Source organism: Pezoporus flaviventris, unplaced genomic scaffold (genome assembly GCF_033815535.1).
Source record: "Pezoporus flaviventris isolate CSIRO_AGI_PZ_B2104156 unplaced genomic scaffold, CSIRO_AGI_Pfla_v1 ptg000013l, whole genome shotgun sequence".
Lineage (NCBI taxonomy): Eukaryota > Metazoa > Chordata > Aves > Psittaciformes > Psittacidae > Pezoporus > Pezoporus flaviventris.
The window spans coordinates 7,625,084-7,651,437 of NW_026892561.1; the positions used below are offsets into that span (position 1 = coordinate 7,625,084).

Here is a 26,354-nt window from a genome sequence, read left to right on the forward strand (position 1 = left end):
AGAGAGGCCCCAAAGGCAGGGGGTGATTGTGGTGCTGTCCCGAAGGGGAGCAGCTCAAAAGAACACGCAAGTGAGGCCACAGGATTGTTAATTAGTGTTGATAGATGCGATCATTTCTAATTAGCTCACTAATCCCTCTCCCTCTTGCTCCTGTCGCAGGAACACGGGGAAAAGGGGGAAAAAAAAGAGCCATTCCCTCTTGTAATGCAGGAGGATAAAAATGCAGCCAGTGGGGGACTGGATGCAAGAAGAGGACGGAGTTCAGGGAAGGAGGTCTTCGCACGAGGCTGACCCTCAGCCCCTCATTCTTATCTGTAACTGAACAAAGACTCCATAGTTATTATTCCAGCCTTCTGCCAGGAGGTGAGGAGTTCACTCATTTTTATTAGCATTAATAATTATTATTAGGCCATCAGAGGGCTTCCAGCACGTCTGAGGCCTCACTTTTAACAGACGTACATTACCCTACACACTGCTCCTGCTGCACTTGCATGTTCTCCCTCAGGTTACACTAAAGCATCGGGCACCCAGGGAGTTTAAGTCATTACAACACATGAATGAGAAAGCAGCACATGGAGGTGAGCAAGAATTAGGACCTTCTGCAGGGGCTGAGGCCTCAGTTGCAGTCTCTGACCTAACTCAGGAGCTGTGCTGGCTACAGGAGCTGCTCTTCCCTTTCCTAACATAGGGTCTTTTGGGACAGCACAAGGTGAGAAGCTGCTTTTGACACAAGAGGAAGAGTCAAACTGCACTTGACAGAGCCTCTGCTGCTGAGGGCACACTGGTCCCTGCCTTCCCATGGGTGCAGAGAGGAGCCAACCTTATGAGCAGAAGAGACCAAGGATCTTTTGTCACAACAGGCTCCCCACATCAAGGCTAAACCTAAAGATCATGTTATTCTCTAGCCCAGCAAAACTTCCCGAGAGAAAAGCTAATGGATGTTAGCTCTCACTAGTACTCCCCTCTCCTAGTAAAAATTCACCTTCAGGACATGGCATTAATTACCTCAGAAGTGCTCTTACACAGCATCTAGCAGTGGATACTATACAAACCTCTACCACAGCATCAAAGGAGATGATTAAGTTACTAGCAATATCTCTTATGATTCCCTCCACCAGTTTGAGTGGTCCCCCGAGTCCCATGCAGACATCATTAGCAGCTCCTGCAATGGCAGGCCAATCAAATTAAGTGGAAACATTTTTTGTCTCCTTTCCAGTGAAAACCATCTAGCTTTCTTCCACCCCACACCCATCAGCTACAACAGCACATGAAATGCTGGTGGTGGTCCAACAATGAAGTGCACCGTGGCCACCTCAATGGATGTCTGCCCAAAGGTAGGCTTATGGTCACCACCAAAACAAGAATCAGCTTCTCAGGTAGGTACAAAAGGAGCTTTGTAAGGCCTATTTTACAACTGCACTGAAAATGCCAACTTTGCAAATACCCCTAAATTTGCATTAAAGATATTCAAGCACAAGAGCTAGCACCTGCTCTCTACAAATCCACTAGAGGAGTCGTGAGGAGTGGTTACACCTATTTTTGTTAGGCCTATCACAAAAAACTCGTGTGGATGACCAACTTCTCCAAGAGCATGTGACCAAACGGAACGAAGGCAGCAATGGCAGAGCACAAAAAAATCTTAAGAACACGCTAGAGCAAAAAAACCCAGATGGTCAAGAATGAATGCGTTTCAGACCTCACGTACAATTTGGTGCTCATCTACCCAAGAGAGAATGTTAAGGGCAAAATTCACAGAAGGGTCTCAGTGGGACTTTCACATTTACATGGCCAAACTTCCCCACAGATGATTTTCTGCAGCCTTCTGACACTCTTCTCCAAGGTTGCCACATACTTAACCTGCTGAATCCATGTTCTGAAACACTAACCCATAACATTGTGCCTCTAATTTGGAATGACTACCCAACCTGCTCTGCACTGCTGAACTTCATAAGCATCAATTTACAGGGTGGCTTAAAGTTTCCAGTTTGGCAACACTGGAAATAAAGCAAGTGAAAGAATTGCCTTTTTTTCACATGGGTTCATAAGGAATCAACACCTCATACTCCAGGGTTCACAAGGACTCAACCTCTGCAGAGTGAGTTTAGCACAGGTGAGAGGTGTGGGTTTAACTCACTGAGGCTGACAGGGAAGTTCAGATAAAAACACTCAACCTAGAGTCTAACAGACAGAACATTAATCTCTTCCTCCAGAGCTTGCAAATGCATTCACCTTACTTACAGTTCAATTTAAGTCAAAGATTTGACTTACAGAATTAAAATTCTGGACTGTCAGGTACCTGTGAACCATGTAACCATCAGGACCTAATCATGTCACAGCCAGGCCAACAGGAGCCCACAGAAGGCAACTCTCTTTCTACCTTCTCTTTCCTGAGCTCTTGTTGCACTTTCCCAAGTGATTACAACAGGACTGAAGACATCAAGGAGATCTGACAGGGCTCAAGCAAAGCTGTGGGCAGCTGAGATTTGAGTCAAGGATGATGTGTGAGAAGAGCAAATATGCCCTTTTTTAGAGTTTTTTTTTTCCAATGTGATTCTGGAACTCAGCTGGGAGGAAGCCTGACAGAGATACCAAGATAAACATGTTACAACAACATTCAAAAGTACACTTAAAACTTAACCCAAATGAAGTAGATTTTTCTTTGATAGATAAGGCTGTATTTTCTACAACCTGAATTTCTTCAGTGCATCAATAAGAATATGAAACAAAAAGCCAGGTATCTTTGGACAAGTCCTTGTGCCAATGCAAACTAACCATTCTCACCAAGCAAGCTGCAAAGCTGCATGATTGATCAGAAGCTCATTAAACCACAAGACAGTATCAAATAAGCATTTTTTCTTTTCCCAGAGCATTCAAGTGTTCTCCATCTAGAGCAACACTGCTTAAATAACTGTTTAACAATCATGTGGCAAAGCTTACGAGTACCACAAAGTTATTTTAGTGCAAAAAAAAAAAAACCCAAAACACATGGAGGAGAAAACAAGAAAGCAGGCTGAGTTCAGTAGTCACAAATAGAAAGTCACAGGCATAGAAAGGAGCAGTATAACCATTTAGCTGGATGTCAGTCCAAGGGCATAGGATATCATTACAGGTATGTTTTGAGGACAGCAGTAACAGAATCATAAAAAGCTAAAGTCAGGAGGAACTAGTTCTGTTCTAGTTTGACCTTCTTTGTGACCCAAAGCCAAGCACTTCAGCTGGTATCCCTGCATCCAGCTCCGTAACGTCTGAGCCTAGTACTGTCAGGGTGTACAACAGAAAGGACAGGAATATCAGCATTATAAAGGCATTATATAAATCAAACAAATGCCCTCATTAGTTGTGCTCACTGTACCCCAAAAGGTATATATAAAAGGAGTAAAAGGTTCAGCAAAAGCAATGCAAACGCTGTTCAAAACCAGCATCCCTTTAGATTATGAGCTCAGATTCACAAAAACATCCAAGAACAGGGTCCAAGAGGAGTGACTGTGCTGAAGCCCTATTTTGGGCTATAGTGGAAAGCATAAAGTACTACTGAGCCAGTTCAGCAGAGCATGCTGTCATCAAGAGCTTTCATTCATTCTGAAGGACTGCACAACACCAAGAACCTCACAAGCCTGGCTCAGATGTGGGTTTTTTTTGGTTTTGGGTTTTTTTGGGGGGGTATTTCTTTAATTTGAAATAAGGTAACTTCACATTGTTGGCTTGAAAAAAAGGTGGAAGGTGGGAGATTAACCCGATCTATCCAAAAATGATAAAGAAACAGTTTGACATGGCTGACTCCAGAGACCTCTGTCACACAAAACAAGTCACTGCAGAGCAATACCTCAGTATACTGCAGCCATCTAAAGTCTCTGTGTCTGGAACAGGACCTGCCAATGCTGGCAGCTCACTGCACTCATCTGGGAGCACAGATGTGAGCACACCTACCAGCAGTTACCTGTAACTGAGGTAAAGCAACTCACCTCTTTGTTGTACGACTGAACAGGCTTCCAAGAGCTCACAGGTTTCTGGCCTTCTGGGCTTATATTTAAGAATCTGAACTCAGTTATGTATCATTTATCAAAGATCCTGGGTCATAATAACGCTCCTACTTGCTTCAGGCTATGCTAAACACATAGTACTTCAAATTCAAGCACCCTATTGTGCCACCAGCACACTCTAAAGCCTTTTGCTATTTTGTTAAAATATCTCTATCTTCTTCTGAGTAAACTGCAGCAGCACAATGTCACCGGTGTTAGCTTAAACTGGGACAGCAGGAAGCTGTGATAACAATTAATAAACCTCCTATTAGCCTGAATAATCACATTTTGACTAAATGGTACTTATCAGACCAGCTCCAAGCAACACAAAATCAGATGCCAGAGTACTGTTACCATTTAAAGTGTAATTCTAAGTTCTCTGAACTCTGGGAAAAGAGTTTCAACTTCTTCAGCTCAAACAACAACAAAACAGTATACTTTCTGCTTTTGTTTTCTGATTTACGAGCACAAAGATGGGACTTTCTCTGAAATAAAGCGACCTCTGATTTGTTCTTCAAATACAAAGACACATTTTGCTAGGAACACTTTGTAATTTGTTGCCAGGAACACCCAGAAATACAAGAGCAAAAGTAACGCACAAGCATCAGTGGGTTTGAGAGGGAAAAAAAAAGCCACAACCAAAACATGACGTCAGATGCACGGACGCTCAGACTGCTGGTTTAAAAGTTTACTGCAAGATTCTGCCATATGAGCTATGAAAACATGGAAAGCTGGTCTAGAAAAGACGGGATGCTGGGCCCACTTTATAGCCTCACCGGTGGGATCCCGGGGGCTGCCTCCCAGGAAGCCAGGATGAACGCGGAGGGTTTCCCCCTAACCCACCCTGTGCACCCTGTGCAGCAGCACGGCGAGGCCCCGGTGGGGCAGGCCGCAGCTCCCGGCCTTCGGAGGGGCTGGTTCACACCACTCGGCCCAGCTCTGTGAAGTTCTCCGGGCAGGGGCCGCCCTGCGGGGCGGGGGGAACGCGGGGCCGCACTCACCGTTCAGCCGGGTCTGCCGGTTCGCTCGCACCCGCAGGAAGGTCTGCAGAGGGGACACAAGAGCGGAAAACTGTCAGGGCCCGCGGGCGCCCAACGTAAACAACTCGACCCCCCCCCCCCCCCCCCGCCGGTAAACAACGCCTCCCCGGCGCCCCCCCGCCCGGCGCATCATCGGGACAACGCAACAGCCCCGGGCCTGCACTACCCCCCCTTCCTTGGCCCCCAGCACGCACCTCTTCCCGGCCCCCGCCGCCGGGCCCCCTCCTGCCGCTCTGCATAGCCGCGGGCGGGCGGTGGGCAGGGGCCCCGGGGCGGAGCCCCCCGCACGGCCCGGGATGCGGGCGGATACGGCGAGACCCGGCAGGCGCCGCCGATCAGCCCCCTGCGGCCGCCGCCATGTTAGCCCCGGTCATGTGACCCACAGCCGTGCGGGTGAAAGTTCATCAGGAAACCGGCTGGGGAGAAGCGCGAAAGGAGGGAGTTCCCATGGCAACCGACAGGCGGCAGCAGGGCCCAGCGAGCCCCAGCCAATCAGAGAGCCGGGGCTGCTGGAACACAGGAGGGTCTGGCCAATCGGAGATCAGGAATAACTGGACCCAAGAATACTAGGCCAATCAGAAATCGGGAACCAGTGGAACCCAAGGGCATGTGACCAATCAGGACAACGGGGCAACAGGAACCCGGGGCAGATGGCTAGTTGGAGCCCAGGCGCCCTGGAGGGAGGGAGGGAGCAAGGGAGCGAGCAAGGGAGCGAGCAAGGGAGCGAGCAAGGGAGCGAGCAAGGGAGCGAGCAAGGGAGCGAGCAAGGGAGCGAGCAAGGGAGCGAGCAAGGGAGCGAGCAAGGGAGCGAGCAAGGGAGCGAGCAAGGGAGCGAGGTGGAGTTGTCTGTTTGAGGAGGCATTGAGCACCCTTTAGGCCCAACAGCACTGGCAAATCAGGGTCTTGGGCCTGAATGTAACCCAAAGGTGCTAGCCAGTCAGCCACCAGGACCAACCTCTCCCCAAGTTTCCTTGCCCAGTTAGGGATTGGGGGCCCAAGGCACCTGGCCAGTCTGTGCCCAAGGCATACCTAGACCCAAAGGCAAGTGGCCAGTGAGGGTGCAGAGCTCCCTCCGTGGTGCCTGCCCTGCCATGGAGCCCCGAGGGCTGCCTCCGGTGCCCGGCCATCGTGCCTGTCCCTGAACGCCAGCACCAGCAGTGGCTGCTCCTGGGGTTCTTGCCCATGTCTGTGGTGGGGGATGCCTCAGCAGAGCAGCCTGGGGTTAGGATACAAACTGGGCAGCAACTGATCTTGTTGAAGGTGTCCCTGTCCGTGGCAGGGGGTTGGAACTGGATGTTCTTAATGTGTTTATCACGTTAAGGTCCTTTCCAACCCGAACCATTCTGTGTCTCTAAGATGACGGGCAGTTAGCAAGTTAAGGTGCTGGCAGGTAAGCTTTATGCAGAGCTGAGCTGCATCATACACCCCAGCTGGGTCTGCAAGCTGAAATGCTGCTGAATTTTCATACAGGTGCTTACTTACAAAATCAAAGCTGCTGATTGTTGGTTTTACCCTGTTGACTGATAAAGCTGCCTTTCAGGAGGCATGCTCACTGCTGGGCACAGGGGGAGGAAGGTGAGCCTTCCCTGGACAAGGTTTTTAGGCTCTCTGTTACACTTACTCCCCACATTATCCAATCACAAGCACTCTGTGGGCTCATTTGACCCATGCAAGATGGTCTCTTTCCGAGCTTGAAATGTTATCTTTGCAGTACAATAAATGACTTATAAACTGCTGTTTATTTTTCCACTGGGGATTCAGGGCTGTACCTAAATCTAACTAAAATGGCTTTATTTTTACTGGAAGCACAGGAAAATCCCCAGCTGACAGAACATACTGTGTCAAAGAGGAGCACCCACCCCTGGCCGAATGGCAAGGTCCTGCACTACACCAGCTGCCACCACCTTGGTCTGATCAGTGTTCCCATACCAAACCCCATCAAGCAGTCTTGGCACAGGGAGCCAAGAGGATCCCCCCTCCCCACATCCCGGAGCCATGCTGCTGCCTCCTCTGCAGCTCCGTCTCAGCGTGGGGAGCAATGCAAGCAGCCCAAGTGCTGTGCAAGGCTGTGTTCCTGTAGCACTCCTGTTCATAAATCTCCTTCTTCCCTAAATATCCCCATGGAAAATAAACACGATGACGAAGAAAACTGAGCCACAGGAATTCTGAAAACCTATATGCCAATAACTCGTGTTCTAGCATGTTACTGATACACTGTATATTCGCAATTAGATCACAGATAACACAGGGGACATTCATAATTCCAGCACACCTCTGCACATGGAAAGCTAAATTTTGCAGGCTTAAAGTCACCACCGTGCGAGTACTCTGCTCTGCTTCCTGAGCATTTCCCTTGGTAAGCCAGGAAGACTGAAATCTCATTCATACTGTGGCTTTATTAAGGATACACTGAGGCTTTACACCAGCCTGACACCCACTCTGAGGTCCCTTTACACTGCCAGAGCAGCATAACGCAGCCAGCACAAGCGTAAATGAAAATCAGGCCCCAGAGGTTTTTCCTCTCTGCAGTGCAGACTTACAGCTCCCATTACACATTTGCATTAAGGGCTGCAACCCTCCATAAAATACACTCACCAACTTAAAACACATTAGAGACCAGCTAGACTCAGCATACAGAGAGGGCTTCTGCCGAGAAGAGTTGTCCTCAAGTATGGCATAATAAAAACATACAGGAATGGAGGACTGCAAGGACTGGTGGAAGGGAGGAGTGTTCAACAAAGGGGTCATGGTAAAAGCCTCTTCCATGTCCTTTCAGGAAGAACATGGTTTATTTATTATCCTTAATAAACAGCAAGATTACCTGAATCATGCATTTCTCTATCTTCTGCAGGGTTTTGCTTCTCTTACTCTGTACCAAGTCTCATCTTTCATAGGAGGGTAAAGTGACTGATGTGACACCAAGTTATAACTGAAGGCTGCATGGGAGTATGTCGCAAACACTAGAGATTCTGGTCTATATTTGATAATATAACCAATACAGAGAATAATGGTGACAAATGTACAAATCTGCTACTCTCTCTCTCTTGGTTATCTATCTATCTATCTAGGTATATATCTTGGTTATATACTGGGGTCTTAACTGAGAAGCCTCAGTTGAAGCATGTCTTCTTGAAGATAGCAGCACTGCTCATCAGCCTCTCCCTCTTCAGATCTAAACACAGACCTGGCACATGCAATGTGGCTGATACAGGAAGATGTGACCGTTTGCCTGACCCTGGGCACAGGGTCTCTGCAGAGCATGGCAGGATGCAGGGTGATGGGTGTATGCTGTGCTGGTACAGCCACAGCACACCCATCCTGACCATGTGGCAGGTAGAAGCAGGCTTGGGGCTGTGCTGAAGACCACCATTAATTTATCTGCTGCCTTTCAGAACTTACTTGAAGTCAGCGGCCGAGCACAGGCTTGCAGCCAAACGGTTTGGATGTGTGTTGAGCTGGAGTCAAGTGTGCCAGCCTGCCCCAAAACACAGACACAGCAAGACAAGCTGTACTTGTGCTGCTGCCTTCCTCTTCTTTTGTTGCTTCGTCTCCCTCAGCTTTTATTCACTGCAGAGCAAGTCAAGACCTGCTGCTCCTCTGGGCAGACAGTGTTTTATAAAGCATGCTGGCATGGCTGTGGACGGTCCGAAACCATTTCTGCTTTGGGTGGGAGTCATGAATCAGTGTGCTGGGCAGCAGCACATCAGTGAAATGGAGAAGTTTGGCCTGCTGCAGGCTGACATAATTTGCTCTATTACAAAAAAATCCCTTCTTTGGACTTTTCCTGGTGGCCGGGGGTAAGTATTGACAAACGTGCAATGGCAACAACCAAACTAATGAATATACTGCAACAGAAACTTCTGACAGTATTTAGAGGAGTTTTGCCTGGCTGTGGTTTGAAGTCAGAACTGGGAGCACTCTGCAGACAAAAGCACACTTTTGTAGCTGTGTGAGGGACCAAGTGCTCACGTCCCCATGCGAACTGGGGCAGTGGTGCACATCCATGAGGCAGGCTCTCACACACAGAGAGCTGTGAGCACTGGGGCAAGCTGGCTCCCTGCCTGAGGCTGAGACCAGTGACAGCATCCGCCTGCTTACCTGGTATCTGTCAGAGTGATGGATGTCATCTGAGGAGTGGGGTGATGCTGTCGGAGAATCTCCTTCTCGCTTGATTGAGGCCGACAACAAAATTGACTGCAAGAGAAAGGAGAAATTTATGCTGTGAGTGTTGCTGAGCTTTCTGCCCATTGCTAAGCTGTTCTCAAAGCCATGGAGAGCATCTGCTGGGCTGTGGGGCTGTGCTGGGATGGACTAATGGGCTGGGTCTGCTCTTCCCAAGGGACCCTGCCCCACGAGGGACTGGGATGCAAAGTGCAGATGCATCAGGCAACAAAGGGATGGTCATTTTGTCCTCAGATCTGGTGACTAGGGGCAGCAGGATCAGTCTCTGCTGGAAATGCTGTGTGAGGACCACACCAGGAATCCACAAGGTAAAGGTGAAGACATGCTGATATGGAGCAGGGCTTATGGGCTCTCATCCACCCCTCTAAGTGCCACTAAATCTCTCAATAGCTTTGTAAACCGCACTAAAGCTCTCAGCACCTTTTCAGCACAACTACCTCTTCCTTCTGTAATGATGCTATTTATTTTAATAAGTAGCAGAGAAAAAAAGGGCCTTTTAGAAGGTTAAAAAGATCAGTGATATTTGAGACCTAAGAAATCACTGATAAACTTCAAGTCAATAGTAGGTAAGTCTAAATTCCACACACAGTGAACTCCAGTGGGAAAATTACTGCAGGAGTTTGACAGTATCTAAAAAACCATACCCTGAGTTGCAAGTGAACTTTATTATTAGGAGAGTTTGAGGGCAAAATGCAATTCAAAATTCTAATTTAAAATATAAATTGTCTAAACTGAGCTAAATATAGTCCAATACATTGTAAAACAAAATGCGCACTGGAAACGCTGCTCTGCAGATGTTTGTTTCTGAGAATCAGCTGGCAAGATATGACAATAAATGACTGCTCGGAGATGTGTATGTTTGCAAAGGGAAGTGTAGATATCATCTGAATTGGACAGGTCAAGTGTGGTGACAACATTATTAAAAAGCATAATACCTTGGAGAAAGGGAAGTATTCCAGAAACATTTGCCTCTGGGCTGAAATGAAACGTGAAAAAATGTGCGTTTTTTGGAAAGATATGAGCAAGTGGGAAAATGACTCAGCATACAAATCCGTTCAGTCAGCAGGATGCGATCCCCTGGGCTCGGACAGCTCTCCCAGTGAGAAAAGCTCAGTCAGTGTGGGCACGGAGGGAGAGCAGGATCGGGATGGAGGCAGGGAAAGAGGATTTGTGATGCTGGGTTCAACCCCATGGGCATGAACTTCTAGTCTTGTCACTAGGGCAAGACCCACATCCCTGTGAGTCTCTGCCATAATGCATGGCTCCATGGCTGGTTCCATGGTTCCATGGGAAGCTGTGAATGCTCCATCCCTGGTGGTGTTCAGGGCCAGGTTGGACAGAGCCTTGGGTGACATGGTTTAGTGTGAGGTGTCTCTGCCCATGGCAGGAGGTTGGAACCATATGATCTTAAGGTCTTTTCCAACCCAAACCATTCTGTGATTCAATTCTATGATTCTATGGTGGAGCAGAGATGTGATATCCTGAAAGGATAGGGGAATTGTCAGTGGGAGCCTGTGGGTACCCAGAAAAGATCAGCCTCCACCTCCCAGGGGAGACACAGGCAGAACAGGGGGCTCTCCAGCCTCATGTGTTGGCTGAACCCAACTAGTGATGGGTTTTGGTGAGTGGCTCATTTATGCCTGGAAAAGCCCTCTGATAACCATGTGAAGCCACCAGGAGAATTTCTTCAGGGTGTAGACCCCAAGATCCTGCCGTTGCTTAGTTTCTTTATTCTCTAAGCAGAGAATGAGGACCATTTTTGAAGAAGCAGGGTTGCATATGTCCTATAAAATGGAGAGGTAGGAGCTCAAAGCCTTTGGGTGGGACTCAGAACAACAGCCCAGATTACAGCAGTGTTAATGCCCTTCCCCTCTAATAAGCCAATGGAGCTGGGAGGGTTAAATCTGTTTTGTCTTGCAACCTATTCTAGAGAAGGGGAAAAAATACCCATCTCCCCATTCCTTGGCGACAGACAGACAAACCCTCCCCCACTCCAGCTCCCCCCTCAGCTTCTGGTAGCTCTAATCCAATATTATTATGTGAAAAATGGTGGGGCTAGCTATGGAGACAGTAAATTAAACGTTATGTATTAGTTTTTAGCATGTGGTCCCGGGAAGAACGCCGGCCCCATTTATTCCACAAACCTCCTGAGCACCATGGCGATGACCTCTGGAAAAACGCAGGGCTAAACTAATCCCAAAGATGTCAATCTCGAGGCCTCTTCTACATACACTTGCAGTTTAGATTAATAAACTGTCTATTTTTAAATTGTGTGCAAGCACTTCAATTCTAAATACCTCGCCGGCATGTTAAACACAGCGTTAGAGATGCCAAGTCACACTTCCCCTTCACTCTTAGGAAACTTGACTTCATTTGTTTCTCTCATTTCCATGTGCTGTGCCACGCTTTGCTGTTCAGGCAGCTGTGGGAGCAGGCAGGGATGCAGGCTCTGGGGATAAGGGATTAGGAAAGGCACTCGCCATTAGGATGACTTTCATTTCTGCAGTAGGCCATACTCTCTAAAAGAAGCCATCAGAATTTTGGCCTCTTTTTATCCCGGATTGTCATGTTGGGGCTGTTTTCCAATGGCTAGATGGCAAGGATGCTTGGCCAGAGCACGCCAGACCAAGGATTTGCTGTCTCATGGACCCACGCAGCGCAATCCCACTAGGGTCCTGGCAAGCGGGGAAGGGGCAGAGATATAATCCCCATTCCTATCTCAAGCAGCATCTGGGAAGATAGCTATGGAAGGAAAAGGCAGCTTCCCATGCTCACACTGCAGGGCAAACCCAAACTCTAGCATCCCATCCCAGAAACACAGCGCTGGGTGCTCTGCATACAGACAAGCGTGCCGTATGGCTGTGTGGAGATGCTCCCTTTGGCATGGTGGGAACAAGCCTTGACACTGAGAATTCCCTTTCCCCCCTGTGGAAAGGCCACCAGCCAGCTCATCCCTAACTGGTTTCCAGTTCAGCCCAGCTCCCTTTCAGGGTGCAAGTGAAATGAGCGAGAGCCCATTCTGGTCCCCCTTACCCTGGTATACCACAGCTCCCAGTATCAAAGACAGCAAGGGCCTTATGCGAGCGGCCATGCAGCCTCATATTTCTCCCTCCCCTTTAAATCATCTCTCCACTGGGTAAAGGCACTCTCTGCGGAGGTTATAAACCCTGAGAGGATCAGCCTGAGCATTACACCTGGGGCAAGCTAAATAAAAAAAGGTCACCGGCGCTTTTTAAACATGGACAAAAAAGCAGTAAAATGTGTTTGGAAAAAAAAATCTGGCATTAAATCATGACTTTTTGCCTGGCTTGCCTCATTAAAAGTGGCCTTTTGGAAGGTAAAATTATCATTGTAAGTGATAAGATCTTTAAGAAAATAATTCACGGCTTCTTCACCCTTTAATATGATAGCCGCCACCGGCTAATTTTTTTCTTAATGGCAACGAGACTATCAATCTTGTCCAAGCCCTGCACTCCCTCCTTCCTCCTGCCCCTCCTGCCATGCCAGGCAGCCATGGCCCTGCTCACTGGTCCTTCCTACCCCTTGGAGCCCAGCTATGTTGTGCCAAGGAGAAGACGCACGTCTGGATGTATGGCTTTACCCACTTGTGTCTATGGATCCCAGCAAGAAGGAGAGGCCATGTAAGCTTTGCTCATGCTGCAAGGTTCACACCTTGGTAGCTCCCAACATCCTCCATGGACCGTGCAATTCTGCACAGCATCTGCAAATGTTTCAGCAGTCTCATTCAAATAAGGAACGACATAAAGTTTACATATATAAATACATGGACAGGTTTGCCATGGACCAAACGTGCTGCTCTGATCCCGGTCCATCGCTCTTCAGACCTGCTCCTCCCTGCTCGGGCAGCTCCAAGGTGATGCTGGCAAGGGCATGGGTGCCAACATGCCACCAGAGCTCAGACCATAGGCACTCAAGATGTGTGTCCGTGGCAGCACAAGGGGAGGGTGCAGGTGTCAGGGTGCATCCAAAGAAATGGATGGAAATTGCTGGCACTCGTTGACCCCAGCACCAAGCACTGCCTCTCGCCGGTGGCCGGGTGAGGTGTCAGTGCTGAGAGAGCCCAGCCTGTGCCTCTGACATTCTGCTGCCTCTCAAGGCCAGTCATCTGAGAGTATTAAAGTGCTGGACTCCTGCTTTCTGATAGCCCTGGAAAAACACAAGGAGTCTATTTTTCTTAAACAATCCATCACAGCTGCTGTCAGCAGAACAAATACCCTAACCCTGCTTTTTATGTATCTGTATAGGCTTTTTTATTATTATTTTTTTCTATTTTGGCACAAAGTGTTCCCTGCTTGATGCATTCAGCTTTAAGGCTGCTGTCTAAATAGGTACTTATCACTTAACATGGAGGTGATGGCTTGACATGTTTTCTGTCTCCTGCCCTCCCCTCCACGGTAGGGAAGCCATCAAAGTGTTGCTAATAGCTGTTATCACTTGGGAACTGTAACCCGAAAGCAATGAGTGATACCAGGCCTTGCTGTGATTTTCCCCCTTAACTCTGCTAGCTGTTTTTTGTGTTATTCCTGGAGGATCCCTGACACAAAGATGCTACTATTAGAGCTGAGTTTCCTAGAAGCTTTCGGAGGGTTCACATTTGCTCCTGGTAAAGTTAGAGGTAAAATTATCTAGTGGCTTTTAGCTGGCAGAGGTAAAGGTGGTATGGAACTGAGGATGAAAGGCTTAAGTGTGAGAAGGGTGTGAGTAGTGAACAGAAATTATGGTAACAGAAGCTTCTGGCCATGGCTAAAAGATTCCAGTGGTCTTCAAGCAGAATAAGCTTACAGAAATGTGAGCTGCTGGTTTATTTCTGTGCATGTTACAGTTACACCTGGGATTGTAATCGAGCTCTGGGTCCTCTTGGGCAAGACACCAGCTACACAGTATGGGAAAGGGCCCCTTCCAGCAGAAGTGCCTATGGGCACACCAGGGATAAAGGGGAAAGAGGTCTGCGGGGGTCTGCCAGCCTGTGCAGCTCTCCTCCGTCACATCCCTCTCTGCTCCTGATGCCAAACACAGTGGTTTCCCACAGCCCAATGGGAGGGCACAGCTGTTTGGCCCAAGGGGAGCAAGAGGCTTTTGTTTGTTCATGGGGTAATTTGTCTTATGGAATAAAACCTGGCAGAGAGTGTTTTTTGGAGTGGCTCTGGTATTCATCACCCCATACTGGCAGGGACTGTGACCAGCCAACACTCATCCTATGTAATTTTACCTCTTTCACATATCTATGGGCTGTTCTTATGTCCCCAGCTTGGCCATAGCTTTGCTACAAAGCGGTGTCAGATATAGCTCTTTAATCTTTCCTTGTAAATCACAGTTACAGAGGGAGGGGGCACAGATACGGTGAGTGACTTCTGCAACCCCCTCCCAGTGAGCCAATGACACAAGAGAAGGAGTTAAAACCCCAGGGCCCTGGCACCCGTCCCCTGTTCCTACCACCAGATGTGATACGGAGAAGTTAAATGATTGTGCTAGAAATTCCATCTCCAGCAAGGCAGCTGGGAAGGGCTTAATACAGACATTCTGTCAAGGTTTAAGGCTCCAAATCTTGCTTGCTTCAAAGCTCTTTTTCCTTGGAGGGCTTTAGTGGTCAAATTTCCCTCTAGATGCTGTAATTCTCTCTCAAACTGCCCAGTGAAGCTGTAAAATCACAGAGGTTGGTGGGGGAATCAAAGGGCTTCTGGCACTGTGGCTTGGTTCCCAACAATGCCGGAGGTCTCGGAGCAGCGTGCTGGCTGCCTGCCTGCAGGCACCCTCTGAGGAGCTGGGTGCGCACCTAAACAAACCAGCCGCAAGTATTTGCTAGGTGCATAAGATGGATTTTGTTGCTGGCTGCTCACATCAGTGTTTGTTTGCAGCAGGAGCCAGCGCCCAGACTGGACTGTTAGTGGGAAAGTGAATTTGCAGTCATGTATTAGGGAGCAGCAGTGGAAAACCAGTGCTGACCCCACCGGCATCGCTGGGATGTGTCATGGAGCCCAGCGTCTTCTGCTTCTGTGGTCAGTACCAGCACTTTCACAGGGGATGTAAGTTCTCCTGTTAGATGATGGGTAACAGGCTGCAGCTAATACCCTGAGATTTAGGGGTTAAGATCTCTCTGTACAGAGATGATACCCACCTAGATGATAGCCTGTGGAGGGAGAGCCACGGGACAGACAGAGAGTGGCAAAGAAGTGCCCTTAGGAGGACCTGGGGATACTGACTCTCCAAGTTACTGCTGGCTGCTCAATGAAGAACAGTAACACTTGGACTAAATGTTACTCATACATCTCACCAACATGGGTTTAACTCAACATGTGCTCCTCTCCTGTACCAGCCCTTGCAAGAGGCAGGAAAGGCAGAGGGAGAGCAGGAAGCCCACGACCAATGCCCAGGGAACTGCACACTGCTGACAGCTATGTTCAGACCCCTGGACAGCCATGAGCCTGGATGGAGCCTGTGATGTTGTCCATACATCCCTGAAAGTCATCCCTGCTGCCCGGTCTGCCTGAGACACAGCCTCTGGCCATGCTGGGCAGTGCTGCAGGGAAGGTGTCACCTTGACGTATGGGGACTCAGTGGGCTACCTGGCACTCAGCAATAAGAAGATTCAGCATCACAAACCTTGGGTGTAGCATCCAAGCATGCAAACAGGGACAGAAACTGCTGTTGAGAGGAGACAGTGGTGTTCCCCTTGCTATCTTCAGGCTATGGGACTTCTTGCAGACACCTTGAGCTATCTCAGGCCTTTTTCCCCCATCAAAGGCTGGTAGAGCCCAGCTTTCCTAAGTGGCAGTCAGGATTAGATAGGAATCTCATCCTGAGACTCACTGTGCAGGTTTGTCATCTGCTTGTCCAAGTGGCTTGTCCACTCTGGCATATCACCATCAATTGGACTTGGTCTCTAACAGAAAGCAAATGAGGATCCAGAACAATGCAGAGCTATGTGGTGCTCAGTGTTCCCTCCAAGCTGCCTTCACAGAGAGAGCCCAGGCACCAAGCAGATGGGTTGGCTGGAGCCCCACAGCTCTCAGCTCTTGGTTGGCTTTCACTGCTTTCGCCAGCTCTGATAATAGAAGAATCTGATACAATAATCCTGCATTCATCACATCCCATGTTGAGTGATTGGATTTTCTTTGACATATTGCCATGAAAATTGACCCAGTGCAGTGAGTGACAGCTCTTCAGAGGCAGGAAAGCTGCGTGCGAGGAGCATGCGTTTACATCTGGGCTTTTATTGCCAGGAGAGACATTCCCAACTATGGGAATGGGATAGGAGCCAAGTCAGGAGGCAGGGCATGGGGGTTTAAATTCCCTGCCCCCAGATGCACCCCGGGAAGAGCCTCAGGCCAGCACAGAAGCAGCAATGGTAGTGATACTGCATGCAAAGGTCTTAAATGGGTCCTAAGGTGGTCTTAATGGTCTTAAAGCCACTGGTGATCACAAAAACAACACAGCCAGCCTGCACCCCATCCCAGTTCCCATGTCCCTGAGTGAAAACCAGCCTGCCTGCGCTGCCAGGGAATGCTCTTGAAGACTGGGGAGGTGCAGCCCCTTTCTCCCACTGCTGGAGGTGCTGGCACTTTCGTTGGCACCAGGAGAAGACTGACCAGGAGACATTGCAGCGGTCCCTGTGGTGCTTGCAACACTTTCCACCAGTGCCCAGGGTGGGAAATGCGACATGGTACAGGTCCCACCTCTTCCCAGGTGGTTCCTGCCAGACTTCCAGTGATGCCCACCCTGGGATCTGTCCCCCATCCCTCTGCCTGGGACCCCTGTTTAATGGTGGCTCAGAGGCCCAGCTTTGTCTCCAGCAGCACTTTCTCAGAGGGAATTCACATCCCTATGGGCTATTCCCACCCCATGCTGCAAGCACTCAGTGGGCAGAAGGGGAAAAAACTTCATCTCCCCATCCTCCTCCTGCTCAATCCCACCTGGTTACAAAGGGGTCTTTAATACGAAGCTCAGGTGAAGGTGACAGCACTGTGCCATCCCATGCCACACAGGACTTGTCTCCCAGCAAAACCCACCTAGAAATAATGAATCCTCCTGGGCTGAGAGGCTTTCAAGCTCTCTGAGAAGGGAATGAAAGATATCTTGATTTCACCTTCTCCCTCCCTGCTCTCCTGGCTTCTTGAAGTTAATGTTCTTAGCCCCAGACGTGACGGGCAAAGGAAAAAGATCCATGTGGTGACAGGGGACGATTGATCTCTTTTACATAGAACGACGCTTCAGTCCCAGTTTAATCCCCTCACTCAAGGCAAATGGGATTCTTTGTCAATGGAAACTTCAAAAGCCCGGCCCTGCCGCGAGATGGACCTTCGTCTTTATCTGGTCTCTGTCAGTCACTGGCTGTGTTTCCCTCCAAACAGCTATCTGTCTTCCTAGCCATCCTTCTCCCTTGCAGGTGATGTGTTTGGGACTGTTGAGTTATCTGCACTCAGACCTGATGAGGAGGGAAAGGGAAACTTGCAGCGTCCAGCTGCTTTCATTTTGTGAGTGCCCTTTCCAGTGTGTTTGAAACATCCCAAAGCAGCCTCAGACTGCTTGAACTGTGTCACCAGAAGGGCAGGAGAGCCTGGACCACTTGCTTTTGCCCTCACTGAGGAGCACAGCGTGGTTCCCAGAGGCTGTGCAATGCCCAGCTGCCCTGCAGTGCTCCCTGCCACCCACTTTCCTGCCCAAGCTCTGGTCCTTCTCATATGAAGTCCAGCTAATGGTAATATTAATTAGTGAATGGTGCCCTCCGCAGTGATGCCATGATGCTCTGTGCATTTTGCATTTTTGCATTCTGAGCCAAGTGGATGGGAAGTGGGTCCTGGGGAGGGGGATGCAGCCGAGATGGGGTCTTTTAGTGATTTGGGCTCCTCCTCAGGTGTGCTTTGCTGCCCTGAGACAGTCCCACTCCCCTCTTCCAAAGCTGGCATATGGCTCTGGCTACAGGAGCTCCTGCACACGATTTCCCAGGCTGAGCTCAACCTCATTAGCTGTCATTCGACACAATCTGGAGTCCCTGAGCCCACTGGGCCCTTCAGCTTTGCTGTCCCCTGGCTTCATGGGGAATGAGAAAGCCGCGTGTGGGTACTTGACTGCTCCAGCCTGGTGGGTGAATGGGACAGAGGCTTCTCCCAGCACTGGCCCCCATAGTGTGGCTACCTTCCTGGGACACACTGAATAGCAATACAGGGAGCAGGGTGGGAAGGTGATGGGGTGTAAAAAGCATCCCTCTGGGGGAAGAAAGCATGCTGAGTTGTTCTCACTTACCTTGGGGGTGCCTGCTGCCATGGCATCCTTCAGGATGGAGCTCTTGCTGCCAAGAGAGAAGAGAATGGGATCAGTCATTGAAATGCTGTGGTGGGCAATGGGGGAGCACTTTGGGGGATCTCACAAGGTCTCTCCTTCCCCAGACCAAGGAAAGCCTCCTCACCCTAACCCCTCCCCACCCATGGAAAGGAGGGCAGCTCTGACTGTTTCTCCAGCTGGGATAAAATGGTCCTACAAGTGGAACCTCCAAAACCCAGACACACAATGCAGAGTCAAATCCTGACTTTCTTCCTCCTTGGGGTATTGCACAACTCCTCTCTCAGCCCTGGGGCAAATGGGGACAAGCCTGCAGGGTCACAGGGAAGGAAGCCAAGGAGAGGGGAGCGGTGGATCAGGCATCATAAAAAAAGGAGGAAAGGAAAGAGAAGGAGGTGGAATCGGCATAGGAGCAAGGGAAGGAAGATCCTCCCAGCTCCAGCCACAGCGTGGGGGCAGCAGCTCTGCCGGAGGATGGAATGATTTGTTAATTCAGCTTGTTCCCCGTTTAGCAGGGAAGGAGGTCCCCGCCACGCTGCTCCTCCTCGCCTGCCCTCGCCAGCGGGAGATGCTATAGATTTAATAACACCTTCCCCCCCTCCAGACAGGTTAAACTTGAAACAATTACATATCAAAGCCGACATGGCAGGGAGGCCTGCACTGTAATTTTTTGGTTATTAAAGTAATCTCTCTCATGTAAATTCTCCTGCTAACATGCTGCAAACAGCATTAGGAAATAAATTATTTCCCCATGATTCGATTTGTCAATGCAAAGCACCTGCAGCAGGCAAAAGGCTCTTGAAATATGTTGCCAAGCCCAGTGCTTGGGCTTGTAAGTGCATGCCGGTGGGGTGGCTGGCTCCCAGCTCCCCATAGCCCCGGGGAGATGATGGATGGGTGGGTGTGTGGAAGGGGGAGGCTGGGGAAGGAAGGGGGGGAATGGAATTGTGTTTAATAACAAAATTTGTATGCAAGCCTGCATCCCAGGCTAAGGATGAGTGATCGGCAGCCAGAAAGTATTAAAAAGCCTCGCTAAACAGATGCTGACAATAGAACAAGACATATCAAATCAGATCTACTTCAGAAACATTAATATACACACGCACACACGCTCACCCGCGCGCGCGCGCCCGGCTCCGCACACCCCATGCTCCTTTCTTCTCAATCACAGCAATATGGGAGACATCAATAAATTTTTATGAGACTTTTAGAAGATCAACACGGTACTAGATGTGACAAAAAAGCAATGTGCCTGTCATGTTCGCTTTGTCGGGGACACTTTAGCCCCAGATGCCGAGCTGCAGTGCCAGCAGGGAGAAATTGAATTTGGCTGGCTTTAATCTGCCTTGATTTGGCAGATGGCTGGGTGTTATGAAATGAGCAGGGATGGAGGAAGGTGTTTTCTCCCAGGGCTACGGCCTCCCTCCTCTCTCAGTGCCACCGCCCTCACCCCCCATCCCAAAATGGGGGGAAACACGCAGTTATCCGTTGCCATCAGGTCACCCCAAATGCTGCAGCTCTGCTCCTGGAGCAAGTGGCTGTGGTTCCTGGGGACCAGGGATCACAGGCTGGGGTATCACCTCCTTCATAGCCCTGCTTCCCTGAGGGAATGTGCTGATGGATGCTTACTGGAGGGTGCAGGATGTCCCCCAGTTCTGCTCCCCTGTTCTCAGGAGGTGGCACAGAGAAAAGTCAGTCCCTGCTGTCCCCTGAGATGCAGCCCTGGCACCAGCTCCAGCCTGCATCCAAATGCGTGTGATGGGAAAGATTTCTATCCCCTCCCCATCTCCAGCACTACCTTGAATCCCTCAGTCACCTAAAGTGTGAAACTTTATTTTCCTTTTATAACCCAAACACCAGGTTAAAAAAACCAACTCATTTCCTCCCTTTTCTCGTTAAAGGTTTTTAAAATTATTCCTTTTCGAGGGAAAGAGGAAGAATCTCATTAATTCCTCCCAGAAATGGTGTTTGTGCCAGGAAACTGCAGTTTCCAGGATGAGAGTTTCTTTGGTCAGCTGAAGGCCAAGCTTCTGCTGTTGGGACAGATAAGGAAGAGGACTGATTTAGATAACTTGACAAAGTTTACTTTATTCTATATTTGAAGGATTATTAAGAACCACCCCCTCCTTGCAATTTAGCCCCACTGTTACTAATAAGAGGTTGCAATTGGTTTTTATCTATTTATAGAGATTGGTCGGGAATAGGCACAAGCCCTGGTCACCCAAGTCCCAAGACCCTGGAGTATAAGGGTCCTTTCCTCCATCCCACTAAGCAACCCCCTGAATTACAGTGGCTGCAGCCCCCTGCATCTCTTAAGGATGCTGGCAGCGGGCTGAGAATCGAAAGGCCGTCAGCAAAGAGAGACCTTCCCCTCCATAAACACCGCAGACAAATTAAAAATGGTAAAAGGGAAATCAAGACCTTTAAAGTTCAAACACTTTTCGGTGCCTTTTAAAGTTTTTTCGCTCTAGGCCCTTGCAGACAGCACAATCTTTGGAGACCTTGGGATTCTCTTTAATCACCCAGCCAGGCTTCAGTGATCTGAAATGATTACACATTTACATAGTAATAACCCCAACACTCCCCACATTATTTCATGGCTAGCATATTTCCACTCGGCGAGTGATCCATGTGTTTTAAATTATAACCTGTACATAGGAAATTAGTTAGTAAGTACGATATTCACGGGCTCGCCTGACACTTCTAATTAAGGTGATTTACACAGAATTATCCTATGAAATAAAAAAATGGTGTTTTGCTAGCTAATAAAATATAATTACTACCCGCTTTTCTAAGTTACAGTTAGTTTTAATCTATTTGGGGAATTGTTTATCTAGTTCATTACAACAAAACAACTTCTTTCCCTTTTAGGCAACCCCCCCAAAGTACCAAAGATGACAAGAAATGCCCTGGAAAGACCCAGCAATTTGGGCAGCCTCCTTCTCTCTCTCCTGACAACTTTGCACTTCCAAGTGATATGAGGCTGCTTCCTCACTGGTTCCCTTTCTTGGGGCTGAGACACAGGTTCTGGTTGTGCATTTGGGCATCCCCACGTGCCATACACCTCTGTGAGGACAAAACAAGGTCTCTGCTCTGGTGCTGCTGGAGCTCTCTGTCCATCCTTGCAGCTGCATCACCCTTAATGGGAGCTGCATGGCCAGGTCCCCACGTGCCATTGGGTGCCAACCAGAGACCCAACACTCCTCTATATTAGGGCATATCAGCTTTAAGAGGATCATTTACTCTTAGCAAGACTCTCTGCAATGAAAGCAAGACTCAGGGTACGTCACAGACATGCAGATGTCTTTTAACCCAAGGCAGAGATTTGGTTAGGAGCATCCCCAGATGCAAATGGAAACCCCTGTGCATCTCCCTGAGTGATCCCCAAGGGGCTGTTCAGACCCAGTCTCTATGTCATGACGTCCCAAAGGGCAAAGGGTAGCTCAGCACACCAAATATGTGTCCTTACCCACAGTCTTAGTGTTTCTCTCCCCCTGCCACGGTTTCTGTTGTACACAATGGCCTTCTAATGTCTTTATGTCTTTTGTTATATCTTTTGGGGTATGCTTGCCATAGGAAAAGAAAAGAAGCAACATGGAAGGAGTGGTCCCTTATCATCCCTTATTCTGTAGGAATCTCAGCTTTCCTCCAAAGGAAAGTTTTCTGGGTGCTCAAGTGAGGAGACAAGATAAGCCCTGCTCCCCCCTATCAACTGCCAGGCAGAGGAGCGTGACCCAAGGTCTGCTCTTGCTCCCAGAACCCACCATGTGCAGGCAGGGCTCTCACTCACCCCTAGCCCAGGCAGAAGGCTGGTGTCAGGCAGCTGCCCCAGGGAAGCAGGGACAGGAGCATTCCTCCTCTGTGCTCATTGCAACACACACAGAGTATCTGCGCCAGGGCATCGCTGCAGCATTCCGGAGCAAGGGTTGGAAAGTTGTGTTGCGGTTGTAACTACAGCCTGAGTGAGAAGACCAAGAGAGATGTGCTCAGAGGGGAAATGTGAGTACAGAGCAGTGATGGGACTTGTCTGGAATCTCAGTGCAACTGTAAGGCCAGAAACAGCTCCAATGCTGCACTTCAGCCTTAGCTTGGGCTCCCCAAGCATGTTAAAACAAGATTTCTGCAAAGCCCCCACTCAAGGCAAGGCAGGGCTTATGATGAGCATCCATCAAGGAAGGGCTGAGCTCAGTACCTGGCATAGCAGCCACCCCCTGGGAACACTCCCTGCACGTCATTAATAACAACTGCAAGAGAAGTTCCTTGAGCTTGGGCTGCTACAGATGTTTGTGCTCATCCCTTACTGACATTGCAGCCAGAAAAGGTGTAAAGAGGTGGTAAGAGGGCTGCTACCATGCAGCTGGTGTCTTCCAGCTCTGCGATTCTTCTACACAACTCTCAGCAGCCCTCTGGATTTGATGGGTACCAGCCAGAGCACATGCAGCGGCTCCCACATGAGATTCTACAAAGCCAAAAGGTTTCTACAAGCTGCTGCCAACTGATGTATTTCTTAAAACAAATAATAACCCAGTGGAAACAATTTGCTTTTAGCTGCAGGACTCGTGGCTTGAATATGCAGCCTTGGGATGGGAGCCCCAGCAGCAAAGCAAGCCTCCGGCAGAGCCATGTGGATGGCAGCGCCAGTTGTAAATAAGCAGTCGCTGGGTAAGGAGGGAATTGGCTTTTGTGAACGCCAGTTTAAATAAGCAGAGATGTCACTTGAAGCCTAAATAAGGAAATAGGAGTTTGATTTTTTTATTTAACTACATGACGCTATATCTTCAGCCAGCTCCAAGTGACAGTGCCCAGCATGGCCGGTTATGATCTGTGCTGCCAGGGGAAGTGTGCTGGGGTTTTTAACCTGCTGTGGCTCCTTTAGCATCGCCTGCATCCTGTGATGGGGAAAGGGGCTGAGCAATGGTAAAGATTGCCAAAGATACTGGAGTCAGGAGTAGAAACACTCTGCACCTACAATGCAGTGCTTCCCAAATGCTCCCCCAGGCAGCATTTGTGAGACCAACATGGTCAGCTGTGACAAACCTGACCCTGCAGGACAGCCACCTGCCTCTCTCAAAGACATGAAGCTGCAGCAGAGATGAAGCCAGACCATAAAACACTGTGGCATGACCTGAGTCTGCTAAAATCCCCTATTTGCTCTGTCCCATTCACCCCCTGGCTCTTTCTCCCCTGCTGCGTTTTCTTTATCAACCCTTGGTATTCCATACCCCTGCCACGAGACCCTGCTCAGAGCAGGCAATAGGTTTCTGGGTGAGGATGTGGTGGTCCTGGGATGAAGCAGAGGCTGGGGTGGGAAGGTTGTTTCATTTCTCTCCCACTATTTGAAAAGAAGGTGGCTGGAAAAATAAAAAGGAAAGTCAGAGGGAAAGGTCATGCATTAGATTGATCTGGGGGGCTCTTTGCTACCGTGGCTGTAATGGCTGTTTAATTATTCCCAGCTCACGTGGCAGTTCAGGAGAGGCTCTGCAGAAGGCATGCATCGCTTCAGGGCAAATAACTGACCGAAGATTTATTTCTCACCCTTGGGTTTCTATGTATCCCTTCACAGGGCTCCTGCTGTCCAGGGATGCCGCAGCAGAGGAAGGCTTTGCTCTCTGAGGTGCCAAACCCCAACCTGCAAACCCATGCCCCAGAGTCAGGGAACGGGCTGTGGGTACCGCGGGTCTGAAAGCACCTGTAGGAACATTCACAGCACTTTCAGGGCACTGCAGGAACGGGGGGATACATAACCCACAGATTTTCTCACTCGCTGTGCTACCCTGAAAGCCCTGATCTGTGAGAAGTGCTCTCACCCACGGATTATGGGCAGCAGCCTCTGCCTTCGCTGGCGTCTGCCATGGGAGGAAAGGAATGGGGCATCTCTAAGCAGGACAGGCAGCTATATGGCTTGTGCTCTCTCCACTGGAGAAGCCATGGATGAAGGGTCCAGGCTGCTGTCATTGCTACCCTCTGAGTGCACAGGAGGAAGCTGGAGGGTCTCTCTTCCCTTTCTGTCCATGATTAATCTGCCACAGTGAGGGGCAGGGACACAAATCAGAGGGGGGATGAAAGAGGATAAATCCATGGTATCAGCAGCACCACATTTGCTAGATAATAAACAGACTCTGCTTCTCATAAATCTCCTTCCATTCCCCCATCATTCCCTGCCACTGACACTGGCAGACATGGAGCTGGGCTGATCCTAGCCTTCCTGGTGTCCTGGCTGGTGGGGAGAGCTGTGGCTTCACCAGGCTGATATCCTTCACCCTCTGCACACATTGAGGTGCAGTGGGTGCTGCAGGGCAGAACAGTGAAGCCCCATCCAAGCTCATGGGCTTTAGACAGTGCATGGGACACGTGAGCTGACTGTCTTGAGGTGATCCATACACAAATAACTCTTGTGTGTTTTGCGGCTCTCTGCACACCAGGTGAAGAGCCCTGATTTTGGGACAACACCAGCACGTGAAGTGGGTGGGAGAAGCACTAGAGACACCAAGCACCCTTTAGTTTACTCGTTATTTCCATTCCCCACCTCAGTCCCTAGATGTGGCTTGTTCTCTCTCCCTGCCCTGGCTCAACACCTCACTCCTCGTTTTATCAGCAGCCAGCTCAACCACTTTTCTGCACCCCACATGGGGACATCACCCTGTTCCTACACCCTGCTCAGGTATCATGGAGATGATGACACTTCCAGGCAGGTTTCTCTGGCTGGGCTGCATCAAAAGGAGCGTGACCAGCAAGTCAAAGGAGATGATCCTGCCCCTCTACTCTGCTCTTGTGAGACCTCACCTGGAGTATTGTGTGCAGTTCTGGTGTCCTCAACATAAAAAGGACATGGAAATGTTGGAACAAGTCCAGAGAAGGGCCACGAGGATGATCAGGGGACTGGAGCACCTCCCATATGAAGACAGGCTGAGAAAGTTGGGGCTGTTGAGCCTGGAGAAGAAAAGGCTGCGTGGAGACCTCATAGCAACCTTTCAGTATCTGAAGGGGGCCTATAAGGATGCTGGGGAGGGACTCTTCATTAGGGACTGTAGTGATAGGACAAGGGGTAACAGCTTAAAACTTAAACAGGGGAAGTTTAGGTTGGGTATAAGGAGGGAATTCTTTACTGTGAGGGTGGTGAGGCACTGGAATGGGTTGCCCAGGGAGGTTGTGAATGCTCCATCCCTGGTGGTGTTCAAGACCAGGTTGGACGAAGCCTTGGGTGACATAGTTTAGTGTGAGGTGTTCCTGCCCATGGCACGGGGGTTGGAACTGGATGATCTTAAGGTCCTTTCCAACCCTAACTATTCTATGATTCTATGACAGAGTGTGTTTCATTTAAATCTGACACACTGCTAGAGAAAGCTTTAGGTGATGATACTTCCCACACAGCTGGAGATGTGTCCATGCCTGAATCTGGACACCATGACCCCAGAGCTGAGGTCCTACACTGAACATCTCTGCCATGTGTCATGGGATGCTCTGTTGCTGTTGTGGGGCAGGACTCTCTTCCTGGGGTGCTTGGGGCAGAGCAGGGTGCAAATAACACTTCTGTGTCCCCAGAGCAAAGCAGCAGCTCCCAAGCTCCAGCCTGCCCCAGCAGCCTGGTTTTATTGGGGGACATTGGCTGTAGGACAAGCCCTGAATGCTGCATGTGCTGCGAGAAGCAGCCGTTTGGGTACCAAATGCTCGGTGCCACAGTTGAGTCTGTCCCAGGAGCAGCCAGGCATTGCGTGAAGGCTCATGTGTACTGCGACTCTCTCATGGGGAGAGTGTCAGGAGACATCGCAGGTAATGAATCACTTGCTTGAACACCTTGAGGGGTGTCAGAGCCCTC

At 49.4% G+C, this 26,354-nt stretch overlaps 1 protein-coding gene across 8 annotated transcripts in view; it reads right to left on the minus strand.

The window, feature by feature from the left end:
• The window catches only part of RNF220 (ring finger protein 220), a 224,643-nt gene that overhangs the window by 53,416 nt on the left and 144,873 nt on the right, over window positions 1-26,354 (minus strand). For 7 of the 8 annotated variants that reach the window (XM_061451458.1, XM_061451452.1, XM_061451459.1 and 4 more), the window contains 3 exons: window positions 18,503-18,548; window positions 9,158-9,253; window positions 5,021-5,063 (listed from right to left, as the gene is read on the minus strand). In XM_061451458.1, coding sequence (XP_061307442.1) covers window positions 5,021-5,063; window positions 9,158-9,253; window positions 18,503-18,548 — 185 coding nt within the window. Of the gene's footprint in view, window positions 1-5,020; window positions 5,064-5,253; window positions 5,436-9,157; window positions 9,254-18,502; window positions 18,549-26,354 lie in introns of those variants that run through there. The other variant, XM_061451460.1, reaches the window with a different exon arrangement.